We start from the raw sequence: 18,654 nt of genomic DNA, 5'->3' as shown, positions 1-18,654 counted from the left end.
GTCCAACAAGTACTGAAGAAGGATTTTAATAAGTTTAAATGTCTGTTGTCTTTATAACGAATTTCTAAAATCTCGGAAACACATTCCATCTTTGTCATAGAGCACAAAGTCTCACATAATGGTAAAAATCTAAAGAAATCCATTTTGAAAGTTCATCATTCATCTTTATTTTGGTAGTGCAATTTCTGAATGATTAGCTAACAAGAAAGCATATAAATAGCCAAACACAATCCTTAATAAATTGTTAATTTCAATCAATTCCACTTCTAATTTCTCTCAGCACCAAGATCTTTAAAAGACCTTCAAAACACAAACCCAGTTGATCACCTAAATCAGTCCATGAGTCTATATGTATTATTTGTTAGTGAAATGAAATTTTACTACATCAGTATATTAGACTAGCCTCAGCAACTAATAAAAGACGCACAGTGATAATACTATGTTGTTAAATGTATCTGCATCTTTCATAATACAAGGCGTTATAAAAAAACAAAGACCAACAACTTTCCAGTAATAATTGGTCAGATTGTTTATATTGTGTTATAAGAACCTTATTCCAACAGGAAAAAATATGTAATAAAACCCACGGTGTAAAACTTAAAAAGTTGATATGCATGTCTTCGTGATGAGAGTTTCTTAAGTGGCTTGTAAATTCAGAATGTAAGTATTTGTTTATATATTTTTGGGAAATACAAAATTAATGTCTAATGAAAGTGCAAATAAACAAATACTTTTTGAATATCATTAATACAGTTTCCCTTGAGTTGGACATTATTGTGAAGACTGCAAATTAGAGAACAGACCAGCAGAACAGTGCCACTGAAAGCAGTAATCCCACCAGCGAGTTGCTGGCCACCGACAATGATGCTGTGTTGCAGAGGTTTGAGGTACAGCATCTGAAATCCATGCTTGAAACAGTAGGAAACATTTGCCGGACTTTCATCAAATTGCAATCATCATACTTGAGACATTGCTTGTGTCGGAAAGAACCTGAAAGAAGTGGAGGGGAAAACAATGAAATGTATATGACAATTGGGTATTTTTACAATTCAACAATTCTTTTGCAAAATATAGTTAAAGAGATACTCCACCCAAAAATCAACCTCTAGTTGTTCCAAACCTGTATAAATTTCTTTGTTCTGCTGAACAAAAGAAATAAGATACTTGGAAGAATGTCATCAACTGACATTTCTGGGACATCATTGACTATCATAGTAAAAAAAAGTGCACTATGACTGTTTGCTTTCCTAAATTCTTTAAAATATCTCATTTTGTGTTCAACCGAACAAAAAAAAAATGACAAAATTTTTCCTACCATCATAGTGAATGATGTCCCAGAAATGTCAGTTGCTAACATTCTTCCAAATATCTTTCTTTGTGTTCAACAGATCAAGAAATGTATACAGGTTTGGAACAACTTGAGGATGAGTAAATGATGACAGAATTTTCATTTTTGGGGGAATATCCCTATAAATCTTCATATGAACTTGTATTCTGTATTTACATATTAGTCTACGCATATACCATGAAAACATGTCTATAAGAAAATACCTTCGCCATTAACTGACAGGCAGGAATCTTCATAGGTGCAAACCTGAGTAGCATTACACAATCCTTTGTTGCATGTATAGCACTTTAGTGCAGAACCTCGAGAGAGAGAAGTATATATATATATATATATAAATACATTAGAGAAGAATTACTGTAAATTTAAAAACATCAGCCAAATATTGTCAGGGTTTTCCTGACCATTCATAAAAGTAAACATTCATGCTGTACATACCAAGTTCCAGAAGACTCAGAGAAAACACCAAAACAACCAGAGTTTTCATCTCGTGTTTCTTTCTGTAATCCTGACGGGGAAACAGAAGCAGTTTCATTGCATTTACAATTTGTTGTCACAAAAAATAACCACAACGTGTTTAACACGACATGGCAGTTTCTTATAATAAAAGGACATTGTGCGGTGCTCCTTGGAAGCACTCTCGAATAAAATAACTAACTAAATATACTGCGATCTTGTTTCGTTTGTTTGGGGCCTAGCACACAGCACACGCCCTGCTAAAAACAGCTGTTGATTCATCTGTACACTCTACAGAAAATATGTGAATAACTAAAAAACTATCGATTTTATAACGTGGACATACTGGTGGCTTAGCAAACAGTTAGATGAAATGTAGTGTTAAATGCAGCTTACCTCTGACATAAACTAGAGTTTTAGCCGTTAGTGATGGCCGGTGTTGCGAGTAGTATCTGACTGCAATATCGGAGGCTGCACTCTCATGACCACATTTCTAGGACCCTGCGACAACGGAAGTGACGAGTCGAGTGCATTTCCAGAATGGACGACAATCAGAGTGTGACTGTCAAATTTTAATTTTTTTTTTTTTAGTTCAACATTAAAACAATAGCTTAAATTGACCCTTACTGATCTTATGTTGATTTTGTGACTATGGGATGATTATTAATTCTAGACCTAGCCAGCACAATAAACTAGCAGTCTTCGTTGTGAAACCTTGTTAATTACTCGTTGTTTTTCCATTTTAAGTAATTTAAATTAATCTTAATGTTTTAATTGTCTCGTGCTCAAAGCCAACTTGTTAGTCCCACGATGCATGTCTCGTCATTTTGACACTGTTTCTATAATATTGATTGTTACATTTGACATCAGAATAATTGACTGTTAAAATACCATGTGCTAGATTTTGTAATGTACTGTGTAGTCCAGGGCACACTAACTAGCGGACTGCGAGATGCGTCCGACCGGACCTCAAAGACTTTTGACATGATAAAAAAAATGAACGCCTAACATTATTTTCTAATGCAATCAAATGTATACCAGGCACATCAAGGTCCGCTCAGTAGCAGTTTGGGTCCTACGGCGCCACGTTCAGACGTCGTTGAGTGAAGAGAGTCGAGACAGAGTCGCTGCACAGCGCGCAGACAGATGTAACAGTCAGTGACCGAAAAACAACGACCTTTTCAAAAGTTGACGCCGAAAACCATGTTTTCCGAGATGAATGGGTCGAGTGATTTGCATTTATTCTTCCTGCATCGACATGCACGAGACCGGTTTGTCTCGTTTGCTCGGAGTCTGTTGCGGTTGTCAAAAGTGGAAACCTTAAACGGCATTATGAAATTAGACGTGGACACTTTGAAGAAACTTACCCGCAGCAGTCCGAGGTAAGGACACGAAAAATATATTAGCTCAAAGCCCAGTAGGAGCGATCTACACGGGTCCTCCCTCACTCACTTACTGCCCAACAACCAGCATATGAATGTTCACTAAGAATACAGTGGATCTTAGGAAAACATAAAAAGCCCTTTACTGATGGGAAAAGAGTGCATGGAGGCTTCTGTGAAACACTTTTAGAAGAAAAATAAAGACATGAACTAAAAGAAAATATTAAACAAACCCCCCTTTCAGCTGCAACAGCCACAAGAAGAGCTGAAATGTTATCAGATGATGATCAGTCACAACTTGATGCTGCTATTTATTAATCTCAGTTCAGCAGAAAACAACACTTCAGTTCTCTTTTAAAGTTGTTAATGTTGAAATGAATGTATGTTCATTGCAGGTTTGGAGATTAGGGCATTTTGCACATTTTCCTTCATTATATTGTTGTCAGACATCGTTATGCCATCGTATAGATATAAAAAACATCTATTCATATTTTTAGGTATTTAATTGTCCGGACCTCGGCTGGTAAGGAGGGTTTGTTTACTGGACCTCAAGCAATTTTAGTTGAAGACTCCTGGTGTAGTCTATTCAAGGACACAGCTCAGTGCAGGCAGTAGTATGACAAAAGATGAATAAATAAATTGGTCAAGTACTAGGCTTCGGCCCAATTTAAGTCTATTTATTTATATATTTTTGTTGTTTTGTGTGTGTGTGTGTGTCCCGGTGGGGACCTAAACCTGATTGCACACCAACACATGGGGACTCGTGTCACTGTGGGGACCAAAATTGAGGTCCCCATGGGCAAAAAAACGTATAAATTGTACAGAAGTTTTCTATGATCTTTAGGTTTAGGGGTTGGGTTAGGGGTAGGGGATAAAATATACAGTTTGTACAGTATAAAAAAACATTACGCCTGTGGACTGTCCCCACGGAGATAGTAAATCAGACGTGTGTGCGTGCGTTTGTTCAACTGTTCAGTTGTGATTTTAAATAAACACAATCTGCGCCCAAAGTCATCATTGTGTCTTCACTCTGGACTTGAAATGTGGTTGATCTAGTGACTGAAAAGGCTACTTTACAAATTACAGACATGGCCGATTCGCACGGGATTAAGATCACAGACAATCTCTGCAATTATTACAAATGACCAGAGGTCCCCAGGTAATACTAATCCCGTGCGTTTAGTTCGGTTCATTTGGTCTGGACCAATTTTTAAAAATGATACATTTTTCAGCGGTGTTGGTTCCCTTTCACACCACACTGATTGCTTTGGTCCGAACCAGTTGAAACGAAACAAAATGCAGTCACGTAGAACTTGTACATTCCGCACTTGGATGCACTGCTGGCGGAGTTTCTTTACCTTAACCCGTTACTGTTCCACATATCTATTAAACCCCCTTTCCCGGAGTTGTTTGCTAAACAATGAAAATATCTTGCTGTTCAGGAGTTTTCCAAAGTTGGGATGTAATAGGAATGTGCATGAATGTTCAAATATTCGATCCGCAATAACTATTAAATAATTAAAAATGCTATTCGAATATTTGTATTTTTCATAAGAATAAAAACTGTGTCACAGGATTAAGTTACCGCTACAGAAGACCTTCGAATTGTCACATCTTATTTAATGCTTCTTCAATTCATCTGTAATGATTTTATAATATACAGAAAATATAAAAAAATCATTTGTATGTGTTCCTAAATCTTTGTTCACTCAGATCGCAAGCTAGTTTAAATATTTTAAGTTTACACCCCGGATGCCCGTATCGCGTGTTATGCACGGCTCACATATTAAATGTTTAAAAACTGGTGAGACACAGAGTTTGTTAACATTACTTACATTAGGTATAAAAATGCCAACGTAATATTAGAAGATTAACAATAATTAATTTATTACTATAACTTGTTCGGAGCGGTTGTTCTTGGCAAATTCATATTCGTTTGTTAAAAATATATTAAGTAATGCTAATTTCAACAACATGAAAATGTACATTTCACTGCAACTAATGTTAATGAATTTGGCCTTAGCATGACTGGCACCTTTTTCCAAATCTAAAGCCTGAATTTTCCTTTTAAGAAGTTCAAAATAGGGTCGTCACCTTCAAGTTACATCCTGTAAATAAATTTGCACGGTCGCGTAATTAACGGGAAACAAGCATTACATGGCTCCGTCTTTGTTGCGGGGTAAATTTTAGGATCTGAACAGTCGGCATGGAGGTATCAAGCCCGTTTTCTTTATCAACATTATAAACAATAAAACCAGATATTCTTGTCAGATGGGTTTTGTTTGCGTGAGTTAGAAGAGCAGCTTGTTTTCTCCGCTGTCAGCTTGTTAACTGGCTGAGGAACGTTCACCATAGTAAAATAGACCTATATGCTTGTTTTTCTTATCAAGAACATGTAAAACAAAATAAACAAGATAACCATATATCACAGACTGTCAGTATACATTGCGTTTTGTTCGTTTGGTTTTGTATGTTTTCTTTTTGTATTATACCGTTCCGAACAGGGTTAAATGTTTTTATGTATTTTTCTATTTTTTCCTTTTTTTCAACATTAAAAAACCATATATATCATATACTATATATATATAGATATGATATTAATGCGTTATGATTATTTAATGATAATTATAAGCTTGATGTGAAATTGTGACTAAATAAAAACTTAACAAATAACGTCATTATTAACTCAATTTAAATAAACTTTTTATGATCTCAAATATTCAAATATGAATTTATTGAAAAATGCCCATCCCTAGGATGGAATATGGTCATCAGACCAAATTTCTATGAGGCTCCGCACCTCCTCACAACTCTAGTTTGTCCGGGAGCTGCAATGCTAGTGCAAACTGTCAACAAACACTTGTTCTCGTTCCATAATGCACAGCGCAGCTGACTACGACAACTGGTTTAGTTCACAAAAGTGCAGTACTTTTTGCATTTGGGTCTCTTCGAGGTCGAATCACGTTCTCACCACAAACGAAGCGCTCCAGGGTTCGTTTGAAAGCGTACTGAGACCACCTTTTCAAAGGAGGTCTCGGTACGCTTATTTGGTCCGCTTTTGATGCGCACTCGAGTGCGATTGCTGCATTCACACCTGCCCAAACGAACCGCACCAAGAAGAAAAACGAACTCGTGCGATTCAACCGTACTAAATGAGTCAGGTGAGAAAGCACTCTTAAGGGCTCAGCATACTACATTCGAAATCGAATAATGACCATCTGTGACCTGATTTCGAACAAAATCTAGTCCAAACGACAATTCGTTTCACTAGTTCGCAGCAGCAAACCAAACAGAACTCTCTGGGAAAGTTCGTGTTGGCCGGTAAACACCCTCGAGCCACCATTGGTCCATGGCCATTACGTAATAGGTGGGTGTGTTGTTTGTGTGGCCATGTGCGCAGAGGCTATTTGGATAGTCATGTAAACCCCGCCTCCAGAAACAAAGGGGTGTTGGATTGTTCGAAAACACTATGCCGTCTCTAGGTTTTCGAGCTTCGTTTTACCCCCAAACGCAGAACGAAAGCGCAATTCGCATGGACTATGCCGAGCCCTTTAGTCCCGTGCGATCGGCATCTCTGTGATTTGGCGGGCTCATAAATCATTTTTCAAGGTTTTATCCACAGTTTGCGAATAATGGAGGCTGTTTTGAAGTGTTTTGATATTAATTTGGTTGCTGGGTCATTTCCATACATTGCCAAAACTGTTGTTTTGGACGGGAGTCTCCCGTTTATTTATTTATCATGGAAACACTTGTAACATTGTCAGCATTTGAGACGTGATCGCGAACCGGACAGAAGATCACCGCGATCGTTGCGGGTCTCAAATGCTGACAGGTACGGTCATATATCATTAAACACCATACAACAATAGGCTACACAAGCTATACACAAAGCCTTGCCATCACATCCGGGAAATAAAATTTGAGTAAAATTTGAGTCAGTAAATTTGAGTAAAATCACAGGCTTCACTTACCCCGTGCGAATGCGCCACATGAAATACAGCTGTGGGGAGGTCATTTATAAATCACACGATGTCATGAAATGGCGGGGACCGAGAACCCAGGCGCAGGCAACAAGGAAGGGGTTAACAAAAGGGTATTTATTAAATGATAAAACAAAAACCCACAATGGGGCAACAAACACTATGAACAAAAAGACTCCTTACAAAAGGGGAAAACAAAAACTTCCCGCAAGGGGGCAAAATGAGAACCAATCATAAACAAACAAACAAACAAAACTCACTTTAACAGGACACTCAGGGCGAGGCAAGGTGGGAACACGAGAAACTATGGAGACATGGACGAGGAACACTGTACAAGGACCATAGAACAACAACCGAGAAACAATGAACCGACACGGGACAGGAAAAACAGAGGCTTTAAATAGGGGAATACAAACGAGGGATGATAACACAGGGAGGGTGACGGGCAGGTGACAGGGATCAAACACTAACGAGGGAATGAGAGGGTGGGGCTTAAAGACGCGACACCGGAGAGAGAGGATATGGAAGGCCTACAGGGCCAAAACGCCTCTCTCCACATAAAACAAGGGATCCTGCAGTGCATTCTGCCACAAGATCAAGAAGGATATGACAAGATGAGGCAGAATCATGACACACGAGTCCCCAGATAATACTAATCCCGTGCTTTTTCGGTCCTCAAAAACTAGGGTCCTTGGTATTACGGTTCTCTCCTAACTCGGTAGGTGGCGCTGTAAAAACCAATTAGGGTCCTAGAAGTGCGGCCCCAGAAGTGCGGTCCTGAGAGTGCAGCCTCCGATATTGCAGTCGGATAATATTGGGTGTTGCAACAAATCATGTGACCGTCGTATTCTGTGACCCTAGTAGGCGCTGTTGTCACTGTGCAAATACGGCTCTCACTAAATCCTTGGTGTGTGGCTTGTTGATTTTGAGTAAATACTTGCTGTTTCGAGTCTTACGAAACACTTACCCTAACCCTAAAGTATCTAAACTACATATGATTCTTAAACTTGCCTAAAAAACACGGCTGCGTGATGATGTCAGACTCGAAAAACGAAGGACTTAGTGAGAGCCGTATTTGCACAGCGACAACAGCGCATACTAGGGTCACAGAATACGACGTTCACAGAATCTGCTGTAACACCTGTTCGCGAACGAATCATTCTTTTGAACCGGTTCTTTTCAGTGAACCGGTCGACCCGGTTCACCAAATCGGACTGAATCGTTTTAAACGGTTCGCGTCTCCACTACGCACTTAATCACAAATAACTTGAATTACTCACTTTCTGGCGTGTCTGACAGTGCCTCTGACTCGAAACAATTTTATTATTCAGTTATCCCAACAGTACTGAACTGAAGTGGGGCGAAGAGAGAACTAATGAGCACGAGCAGCTGATACCGAGAGCCGTTTCCTTTGGACACGTCCGATTCAGAACCGATGATACTGCGCATGCGTGTCATTTTTAAAGCAGATCAAAAGCTCCTAAGTCATTTCTTTTATCAAACATCAGAGGTGTGATACTGTAAAACACATTGGAAATATGTTTAGGACTTTATTACTGCCTTATCACTGTATGTAAACCAATCTGCAGCGCCGTTTACGTTCATGCCACTGCTAGAGAGGTTCTCGTTCTCGAGTCAAGAACCAGTTGCAATAGCGTTTGGATCAGCTGTGCACTAACCAAGAGCCATTTCTTTCGGACACGTCCGACTGAGTGAGAACCGATAAGATGATGTATGGGATTACTTTTGTGTCAATAAAAATGGACGCAAACTTTAAAAAACGAACAAAAATATACAATGAGAAAGAAAAAAACACTTTGATAATGAAAACAATAAACTCAATTGCAAGAATGTGACATGATTTTCAAATAAACTGCTATTTTTTTTAAAGAGTACATTCCTCAATATTTTTAAGGGCTTATTTTGGTTTATGGAGTGTCCGACAACAAGTTTATGTACATACATGATGTAAAAATACTATTATTTAGTAATAATAAGCAGTTTTTATTACCTTACTTCTTGACTGACTCTCAAATGATTCGTTCCGCGATTCATCTGTGTAATCTCCGCCTTTCCGCCAGCGTAGTCTGATCTGATTGGTCAGATAGTGTAGTCTGTTGTGATTGGTCAGATGGTCTAGTCTGCTGTGATTGGTCAAATGGTCTAGTCTCCTGTGATTGGTCAAACGCGTTCAGCATGTGTCGCAAATGGACCGCCTATCATTACTGCTGTATTACGGTTTGCAGGTGGTTGGATATTAACAGTGTATAGAGAGAGATGGCGTCGATTTTACCTTACCAGTTCGAGCCCGAGTCTGACGAATCATCCGAAGATGCTAATCAAAATGAAAATATAGTGCGAGCAAGACTGGAGGAGGATGTTTTTCAGTGGCAAGTGACAATTCAAGAGACTGTCCCCAAAGTTTCCAGGGGAACAACATGCATAATGTGTTTTTGCTCATCAATGACATAAAAGCGTATTATATTTAGAAAAAATACTGTTCAATAGTAGTAATTATATATTTTTTCTTTACTGTGCGTTGTTATGGTACATAGAGATAATTCTTTTTTTCAAAAAGTCCACATTATAAAACATGCTTGTAGTTTCACCAAAATCTATCTACATAGGTGCACGTGTGGCAAATGTGTGAAAATGCAAAGCGAGGCAGAAAATCTTTGCTGTCACGAAGTGCAACAGGTTGTAAATACATTGTCTTTTAATGATTATTACAGTGTGTTATGCGGTGTTATGCTAGCACACACTAACGTTAATTGTAATATAGTAATCTACAAATAAATGTATGTGTTGTTTATGAAAATGATTTTCTATTGTTTGTTGCATTAACTAAAAAAATCTATTCTGCAAAGTGTTTTCTGTGTAGTAATAGAATTAAGTTATTATTCAGGTTGTAAGACGCATAGGGCAAACTGAAGTCCCACCAACATGCATGATAGATCATCCAGGCTTTGAGGCCAACTGCCTTAACCCATATACACTGCAGAACATCTACAACATCTACAGAAGCGACTACGGCCCCATAAGGCACAGAAATAGCAATAAGTATGTATTATTGAATAAATTAAAGAGTACATGATACAAAATTTAGTCACTTTAACTATTTATTGCAAAACTTATATTAAAACTATAAATGAAAAGTACTTATTCATATGTATAGAAAATACATTTATGTACACACATATTCACAAATATTAAATATTGTGTTTTTGAATTATAGGCAATTCCGCCATCTGGCGTATCGGAGCTTTGTGAGCTGGTGCTGGGGCTACTTAGGTCGGCATGTCCGTGTTGTTATTCCTTCCTGTGTTGTAGCCCGGATACGCCAGGAGTTTCCAGATCAGTCTGGTCAATATGTTGGCTTTCGACCACCTCTTGACTAAATCTGGAAACATGGCGGGCAATTGTTTCCTCCTTTGATGGTCTCTCAAATTCTGCACAAAGTTCAGGGGGAACAGGAATGGTTTTCAGTTCCTCACCAAATGGAGTGGGGTCGATTATCACCTCTTCAAAGACAAGATTCAGTAGTTCTTTGACATAATCTTTAAAAAATGTATAGATGTAAATTTTTATGTAAATATTATGTAAAACATTACTTTTCAATAATAATATATGTTTTATCACTTACGGTGTGTTGGTTCAGTTTTAATTGGCCGTACTATGAATTCTCCTTTTTTGGATTTTGGCAGCTCAAGTCTGTACATTGGCTGTCCTGCCAATGTTGTGGCTTGTGTTCGGTTCGCATTTTCATTGTAATGTAGCACAGCAAGGTACTGTCTGAAAGGACAAAGCATTCATTTAATTATATACACACACATAATAATTACTATTCTTTGTAAATAACTGTAGTACCTGCACAACATTCCCATGAAAGGAAAAGACACATTTTTGGGTGTAAATCGGAGAATCAAGCTATGGAAAGCCTCCAGGGATGATGTTTGGAAATGGTGGCTTAGCTTTTCCATGTACTTGAGAACCCTCTTGTTGGAAAGGACTTTTTCAACCTTGCGGAGAGCTGCTGATGCTAAATTGTCAGAGAATGGTATTACAGAAAAAACTATGTTACGTATAATCACTAATACATTATTACGTCAAATAAAAGAAATCCAACTTTTAAATACCTGGTTTAAACCATTTCTTGGGGGCCTTGGAAACACATACAGGATGTTCACACCTCGGAAAGATGGAATTGTCATGTATGTGAAAATTCTGTATGTGATTGAGAATTGACGTCCATTTGGCAACCTTCTCTGGTCCTGACGTAGAAGACGTTGCACACCAGTAAACATGGTTCCGGATGCTGTGCAGCCACTTCTTCAACAACTCACAATCCTTGTTTTTGGACAGTGTGTTCAACTTTGACAAACCTGATTTACACAAAATGCACGAGTAGTGACAATGTTCGAAGGGTGGCATAATTACAAATAAATAATATTACTTTAAAAGGACGAATATTTACCTTTTTCAAAGTGCCACACGTCGTAAAATTGAGTAATGCTGCGGTCTCTCAGATATTTCTGGATCTGTGGGTGCCGGTCAGTGACTATGTAGTCCACTGATAAACCTTTATTCTCTAGCAGATCCAAACATCTCTTTAGCCCTTCTTTCTCCATATGAGAACTTCCTCCAACTTAATTGCTCTACATAATAAACAAAATAAAAGTATTTACATTAAGTGTCATGTTTTCAAATTTTAAATAGGGTACACACCTGAACAAGCTGAAGGTCCAAAATAGTATTGCTTTCCATGTGCATGATAGAGTAGCTTCCATATTTTGCTGAGTGGCCTAAAATACACAACATAGATGAGCACATTATGTTTCAAATTGAAGGCTGTGTAGGCATAATCATTTGACATAATAACTTGTAACCAAACTATAATAAACTTATGTCTTACCTGGCGAGTCTGCACGCATATCTCCAGCTACAGCAATTGTTCCCCCCTGTTGTAATATTTGTAAAATGTTTTGCTGTTCACTTTTCCAATTGTGCACAACTGCTGGCTCCAAGAAGTTTCTGCAATGTCTCCGGAATGTACTATAGTGTAAAACTTGTAACTCCATGGCCCTGCAAATCTAAGAATACATAAAAATATACTTAAATATCAATGATTCACAACTATGTTTAGATTTACAATTTGTTATATACATACTTTTTGAAAATGGAAGAATGATCCTCCTGTAAAATAAATAGCAGCGGATAACAGGAGATTTCCGATGGGTGTACTTCCGACCAAAGGCTGGCTCTGCCATTTCCGATTGTAAGTACACTTGTGGCAAAGCTGAGAGAATGCCACATATGTGCCCATACGCTGTTGCTGTACATCCGATTTCCCTCTGCAAATTGGACACGTGTCAAACAGCTCACGGAGACAAGACTCAAAAACAATATATTTTGTGCCACAATATATGGAACTTTGAGCCGCAGACCTAAGAAAAAAAATAAAAATAAAATTATTTCACCTGTTTTTACTGATAGTACATACATTCATTGAGATAGTACATAAGAATTACTTACGACAGTTCAGATTCTTCTGTAACAGTAGATTCTACTGGGTTAAAAGTTGAGTCAAGAGGGTCTATCTGAAATTGCGTGTATGATTCTTCATCCTGTTCCTCCTCCTCTTCTTCCTCTTCCAACATCAGTCGAGGTCTTTTGTGTGTTCTGTAATCAGTCGCTTTTACAGGTGTTGATGAAAATGGCATGTCATATGAAGCACTCACACAAGAAGCTGTTGCCTGTGAGGCTGAAACCATAAACATGCGATTTTGTTATGTATTATTGTACAACAAAAGAATACAACATGACATACTGTGAAGACAATGACTACAACATATATAGGGTTTGCACTGTACCTTTGCTCCGAGTGTGTGTTTGTTTTAGTGTACCGATGGACAATTGTGTGCCGACTGATGTTTTTGACAATTCATCTGTTTGAGTTACCGCCAAGACTTTTTGTGGAGAGTCAGTCTGACAACCCACTTCAGCTGTTTTGCATAGACTTGAAACTTGTGGTGACACAATGGTCTGCTGTGATGTACTCTAAAAGAAGAATTAAGTAATTTATTCAAAATTACTGCAAATTCAAATTATTTTAGAGAACAATATATATCTACTTCATAAACATTAAAAGTGATTGGAAAATTCTTTAATCCTTATACAGATGCCAGTAAGAAAAAGGACTGTTTTAGACACTTCTCTTGTAACAGTTAGTTATCACGGCATACAGTGTACGGTGTTCGTATCTTCAGATGTTATTATAACTATAGTACACCACGCAGTTCTTGAAATAAAGACTTTGCGAGTTAATATGGTTGAACACTTACATTAGCGCAACGAGTTTATAGCTAATGTTAGGTAAACAAACAGTAACAACCCCAAAAATAACGGTAACGTTAGCTAAACACAGACATGAGATAACGTCACACAAATTGAATTTTAAGTAAAGACAAAAATAAAGAGTCACACTTACAGGTTGTGATTCGGTGGAGCTTACAGGTCCAAATAAAGTTGGTATTGCAACATCTTTTAAGGAAAGACGTTTAATGTATCCTGCAGTAAAGGCGCCAAGATTGATGAAGCAATCTTCGGTAAAATGACGCGCGCAAAGTAAAACGTTCGGTTTATACTCCTTTGGTGTCGTTTGAAAAATAAATAGTAACCATTTTTTCCTCAGAAGTTCTTCCTTTGGTAGTGAAAATAAGACTGACTTAGTTTCACTACATAGAACACAGCTTCTCTTAGACATGATGCACACGTCACGAACGAGCTAGTACAGTGTTTGGAGAGGAGAGAGTTAAATTTTCGCAGTCAGTCCTAGGCGGGGATTATTTCTAGTGACGTAGGTACATTGTGGTTAAAGATTCGGACAGGTCATGACTTGTTCGCGTGATTCAGAGTCGATTACCTTTTTTATAAGCTAATAACTTTGTTATTCGTTCACCTTCGGATTTACAACTTGGCAGATTGCTTACATTCAAACACGGCAAAATTAAACACTTCATGAAATGTATTTTTTATGATCTCGAGGAATGTACTCTTTAACAAATTTCTAAGTTTCGTTTTTGCAAATAATAGTTTTGAATTCGCTGCTAGATTTTTCATTTGCACTTTCCGAGTTTTCATTTACGCTTCTCAAGTTTTTGTTCGCCTTTCTGGCACAAATCTCACGTGTGGGCGGGAATTATGGCCACTTTACTCTCATTGGTTAGTGAGATTTGGATTGACAGCTCCCTGACCAGGAAGTTGATACTGAAGACAGTGCAGCGGATTAGAGAGCAATCTGCTTGCGGTTTTCTGTATTGTATTGTTTTAGTGTTTGTAATTAAATTACTTTCTTATTTTGTTAGTATATGAGCAGGGTTGCCAACTTTAACGCACTTAAAAGTAGGACATGCTTCCAGGCTCTTTCACGCCGTAACAACAAGCCGAGCAAATACAGGGCTGCGTTCAGCCCCAACAAAACGTTGCAAAACATGTCGTTCAACCTGGAAACCGTAGCAAACATTGCGCACCGGTTTGAGCTTGAACATGCCCCAGGATAGCTAGCCATAGTCACTTGCAACTTTACGTGGGTTTAGAGGCCATCAAGACAGCAGTCTATAATTTATAATTACAATGATATCAGGAAAACGAGATGCCTAGTGAGTTTTGAGGAGATATACAATAAAGTGTTATGCTTCCAGTTCATATTTATAATTTATAGATTATAATCGTGGTGGCATTTTATGTATTGTTTCTATCTTTAATGTTTGTTTATATTTTAAGAAGTCTCTTCTGCTTTTCTTTAACCTGTTTTATGTAGGTGTGTAAATTCATAATGAAATTGTTGTTTGCAAGATGCAGACTAAATTAATAAAACATTCTAAAGGCCTCTAATTATGTCACCTTATGAATTTGTTTTGTTGTAGCGTTTAAAAAACATAAATGTAATTTGAATGTATTGGTACTGTTTTACTGTTTTAATATTTTTATTGTTTATCATGGTGTACTTCACCATGAGTTTAAAAAGAAAGATACGGTACTTGACTTATAAGTGGACTTAATTCTTTAAAAGGAGACTGTTTGCAAGAGCAACATCCTCCTCCTCAGCTGGACACAAGTCACCCTCAGGTAGATTTGTGTAACCGAGATAATAAAATCGCTAAAATTTTCTCTGTACAGTAACTATGCAGCAATGTTTTCATATAGCACGTTAATTTCTCACAACCCAATAATCTGTAACGTGTCTTTAATGGATGTTTTTATGCAAGTTGTTAGTTCCTTTTTAAGAAAATAATCTTAATAGTCTACAAAATAATACCTGACAAAAAATATAAAGCATACAATGAACACGCTTAGTAAAGGCAGAATTGCTACTGTACAGGAATAAAAGTTTTAGTGATTTTCTTTATTATCTGAATTACATTCATTTACCTGAGGCTGAGGAAGACGATGATGAGGAAGACGCTTGGATCCACACTGCGCATGACTTACCAACTTCAAATACCAATTACTAATATACTAAGTAAATAAGAAAGTAGTTTTAAGTACAAACAATGAAGATAACAGCATACAGATCGTTCTCTAAGATTCATTGCACTGTACTGTCTTCATTATCGACTTCCTTGTCAGGGAGCTATCAATCAAAAACTCACTAGCCAATCAGCGTAAAGCGGCCATAAGTCCTGCCTACACGTGAGTTTTGTGCCAGAAAGGTGAACGAAAACTTGAGAAGCGTAAACGAAAACTCGGAAAGCGCAAAGGAAAAATCTAGCAGCGAATTCAAAACTATTGCTTTGTTTAAAAACTATTTGTTTGCAAAAACAAAACTTAGAAAATTGTTAAGAAAAATAGCAGTTTATTTGAAAATCATGTCACATTCTTGCAATTGCAGTTTATTGTTGTCATTATCAAAGTGTTTTTTTTTCTTTCTCATTGTATATTTTTGTTCGTTTTTTTTAAGTTTGCGTTCAAACATCAGAGGTGACACAAAAGTAATCCCATACTGATGATAGTGAGCATGCGTGATTCACCATAAAGTGAAGGATATGCAGTTTAGAAGGATTAACAATGTTTATCCGGCTGCTGAAATTTTAAGGAAAAGTTTCCGTTTTGAGGTAGATCCCTGTGTTTTTTGTTTAGAAGTGCCTGAAACCATTGAATATTTATTTATTTCTTGTCCAATCACATTTCAGTTTTGGCAGAATATCTACAGATGGTTTAATAGGAGTACAGATATTCAACCCCTTGGTGAATTCTATGAAACCATGTATGAGTCTCTTTTCTTTTAAGAATGGTAATAATTTTATATATTTTTATTTATTTATTTACCTTGCAACCCCCCCGGAAATGTTCAAAAAGTATTTTGTTTGTTTGTTTGTTGTTTTATTGTGTGTAGATTTATATAAACACATGGATACTTATGTATGCTTAAAATTAAATTATGGAAAAGTGTGTAGATTTTTTTTCATATGCATATTTGTGTTCCCCATTTGAGTTTGTAAATTAATGCTGTTTCAATAAAAAAAATGTGTGATTCACCATGAGGCTAGAACAGTGTGGACAACTGATGCTGTGCTAATGCAACGAGCACATGTGAACCGAGGACTTAAATATATAATCTGGCAAAACATAAATTTATTTAATAATAAATCATATTGGATTATGCATGGATAATACCCCAGCAAACAATGACCTGGCGGTCTACCGGCGGTTTTTGGGTGGCATAGATTTAGCAGCTTAACGCAGTCGGACCACCGTCGGCACACTGTCGATAAGCCGATCAATGTAAAAATGCTGTGGGTCTGCCAGCTTTTTTTGGGTGGCACGCCACCAGCGGCTTGCCACTGCTGGACCTCTGTTGGTACAGCAGTGGCTAAATGATAGTGCTCTTAAGGACATTTTAAGCTCTTACAGGACATTTTTATAAATACAGTCAAAGGCATCGATGGAATACAGGCTAAATTATTTAACAGGCAAATTTTAGTATATGTATGTAATTTTGTTTTATAAAAAGGCTATTAATTTGCAATTTAATAATAATTTATGAGATTTTAAATTGTTAAAATTATGTATTAATCCCAGCTTGAAGTGTATTAATGGGTGTGCGTTGCGCGTTGAATGTGTGTCACACACTGGAGCGGAGAAAAGTTACCATGGAAACTGGGCGGGACCAGGAACTGACGAGCAGCAAGTTTAAGGCAATGACAGCTGGCCTGTATGCATATCTAATGAGCTATCTCATGGCTGGATCCGGTCAGGTCGGCCCTGTCCCAAATGACGTCTTGTGGACCTCCTCCGAGTCCACACTTGGTGACGTCAGGAAGTGCAGACCTATAGGGCACTAGGCACGAGTCCACAAGGGTACGTGGGAGCGCATTTTGGGACAGACTTGAGGTCATCACGCCGGATGCTTTCTAATCACTCTCACGGTACTTTGTTGTCATTCGCTGATCAGTCTGCGCAGCGCCTCATGAAGTCGATCACACTTGTTGTCCCATTGTAGTTATTTGGGATAGGAGCTGCCGGTTTTTATTGTTCTGTATTTCATATGTTGATATGCCACCCGAGCATTATGCAATAGATACTTATGTTTGCAGTGCATTCATTTGTCATGAAGTAAATGCAACTGCTTAATGTATATTTATTTATTTGTATACACTATTCTTCTGTATACACTTCTTAATATGCATATATGTTGTTATTTAATATTTCTCTATAATACATAAGCTGTGTTGTTCAGCTTTACAGAGCCCAGAGACAACTACATATAAATCTACAACAAAATATGGCTTATTACCTTAAGTAAGAAAATGCTTAATGTGAATATGTAACTATTTAATAAATTAATTTTGAATTTTATCAAAACATACATTTAAAAAATATATCCGTCATGTTTACGTAAATGTCTGACATCCACGACACTCCTCCTATCCTCCACTCTTCTTGAAAGTGCTTGAAAGTATTTGAATTTCTGACATATGAATTCAAGGACTGGAAAGTACTTGAAAACAGACATAGGTACTTGAAAGTGCTTAAATTAAACAAACTAGATTTTGTTAGTTGCATTGCACTGTTAAAAATATTGGTTAGTGTTGCCGAAGCCAAAACAAAACAACGTTGCTGATCTGGGGGAAAGCGGGAAGAACTTGAAAAAAGAGGCTTTGAGCAGATGGATCGTGATCATGTGCAGTACTGCATAAATCAGTCAGAGGCGTGGAGTTATTTAACTCGCTCAATGCCAGAGAAGTGCAAATTCAACGATGCTTGCGCTATAATAAAAATATGGTTTAAAGTTAAGATGTGGAGTACACCAGCAGGTTATGCATCAAGCAAAACGGTTAAGATCATCGTATACAGTCAAACATATGTTGTATTAAACCACTGCTAAATACGTTTCTTTTCAGCTACATTCATTTCAAGAATAATTTCATTAGTTATCATTATTCTTGTCAGTGAATGTGCCTTAAGAGTTTGAATCGTTTTTAGGATGTTA

The 18,654-nt window shown here is 37.5% G+C and overlaps 2 protein-coding genes and 1 long non-coding RNA gene across 11 annotated transcripts; 1 reads left to right on the top strand and 2 right to left on the bottom strand.

Annotated features, from left to right (window-relative positions):
- Positions 1–53: 53 nt before the first annotated feature.
- LOC130550185 (CD59 glycoprotein-like) lies at positions 54–2,302 on the bottom strand. The gene is made up of 4 exons (XM_057327594.1): positions 2,198–2,302; positions 1,784–1,853; positions 1,552–1,647; positions 54–990 (listed from the first exon to the last, which is right to left on the bottom strand). The coding sequence occupies exons 1-4, from the start codon at positions 2,204–2,206 to the stop codon at positions 791–793; spliced, it is 375 nt and encodes a 124-aa protein (XP_057183577.1). The 5' UTR covers positions 2,207–2,302; the 3' UTR covers positions 54–790.
- A 6,755-nt stretch (positions 2,303–9,057) lies between these two features.
- Positions 9,058–10,514, top strand: LOC130550186 (uncharacterized). The gene is made up of 3 exons (XR_008962362.1): positions 9,058–9,860; positions 10,069–10,223; positions 10,399–10,514. It is a non-coding gene; the product is annotated as an uncharacterized LOC130550186 (long non-coding RNA).
- Positions 10,473–15,758, bottom strand: LOC130550184 (uncharacterized). 9 transcript variants are annotated; one of them, XM_057327591.1, is made up of 11 exons: positions 13,651–15,758; positions 13,034–13,220; positions 12,696–12,924; positions 12,331–12,607; positions 12,076–12,253; positions 11,889–11,965; positions 11,638–11,818; positions 11,300–11,545; positions 11,031–11,202; positions 10,807–10,955; positions 10,473–10,720 (listed from the first exon to the last, which is right to left on the bottom strand). In XM_057327591.1, exons 7-11 carry the CDS (start codon positions 11,789–11,791, stop codon positions 10,473–10,475), a joined length of 969 nt encoding a protein of 322 aa, XP_057183574.1. In that variant the 5' UTR covers positions 11,792–11,818; positions 11,889–11,965; positions 12,076–12,253; positions 12,331–12,607; positions 12,696–12,924; positions 13,034–13,220; positions 13,651–15,758. The 9 variants fall into 9 exon arrangements, 4 of the variants coding, with proteins under 4 accessions (XP_057183574.1, XP_057183575.1, XP_057183576.1 ...); XM_057327592.1 differs by having other exon boundaries at positions 10,473–10,708; XM_057327593.1 differs by having other exon boundaries at positions 10,473–10,684.
- Between the last annotated feature and the right edge of the window lie 2,896 nt (positions 15,759–18,654).

Source organism: Triplophysa rosa, unplaced genomic scaffold, assembly GCF_024868665.1.
Source record: "Triplophysa rosa unplaced genomic scaffold, Trosa_1v2 scaffold251_ERROPOS137759, whole genome shotgun sequence".
Taxonomy (NCBI): Eukaryota; Metazoa; Chordata; class Actinopteri; order Cypriniformes; family Nemacheilidae; genus Triplophysa; species Triplophysa rosa.
Note: the sequence above shows the minus strand (reverse complement) of the source record. Positions and strands in the feature narration are given on the sequence as shown.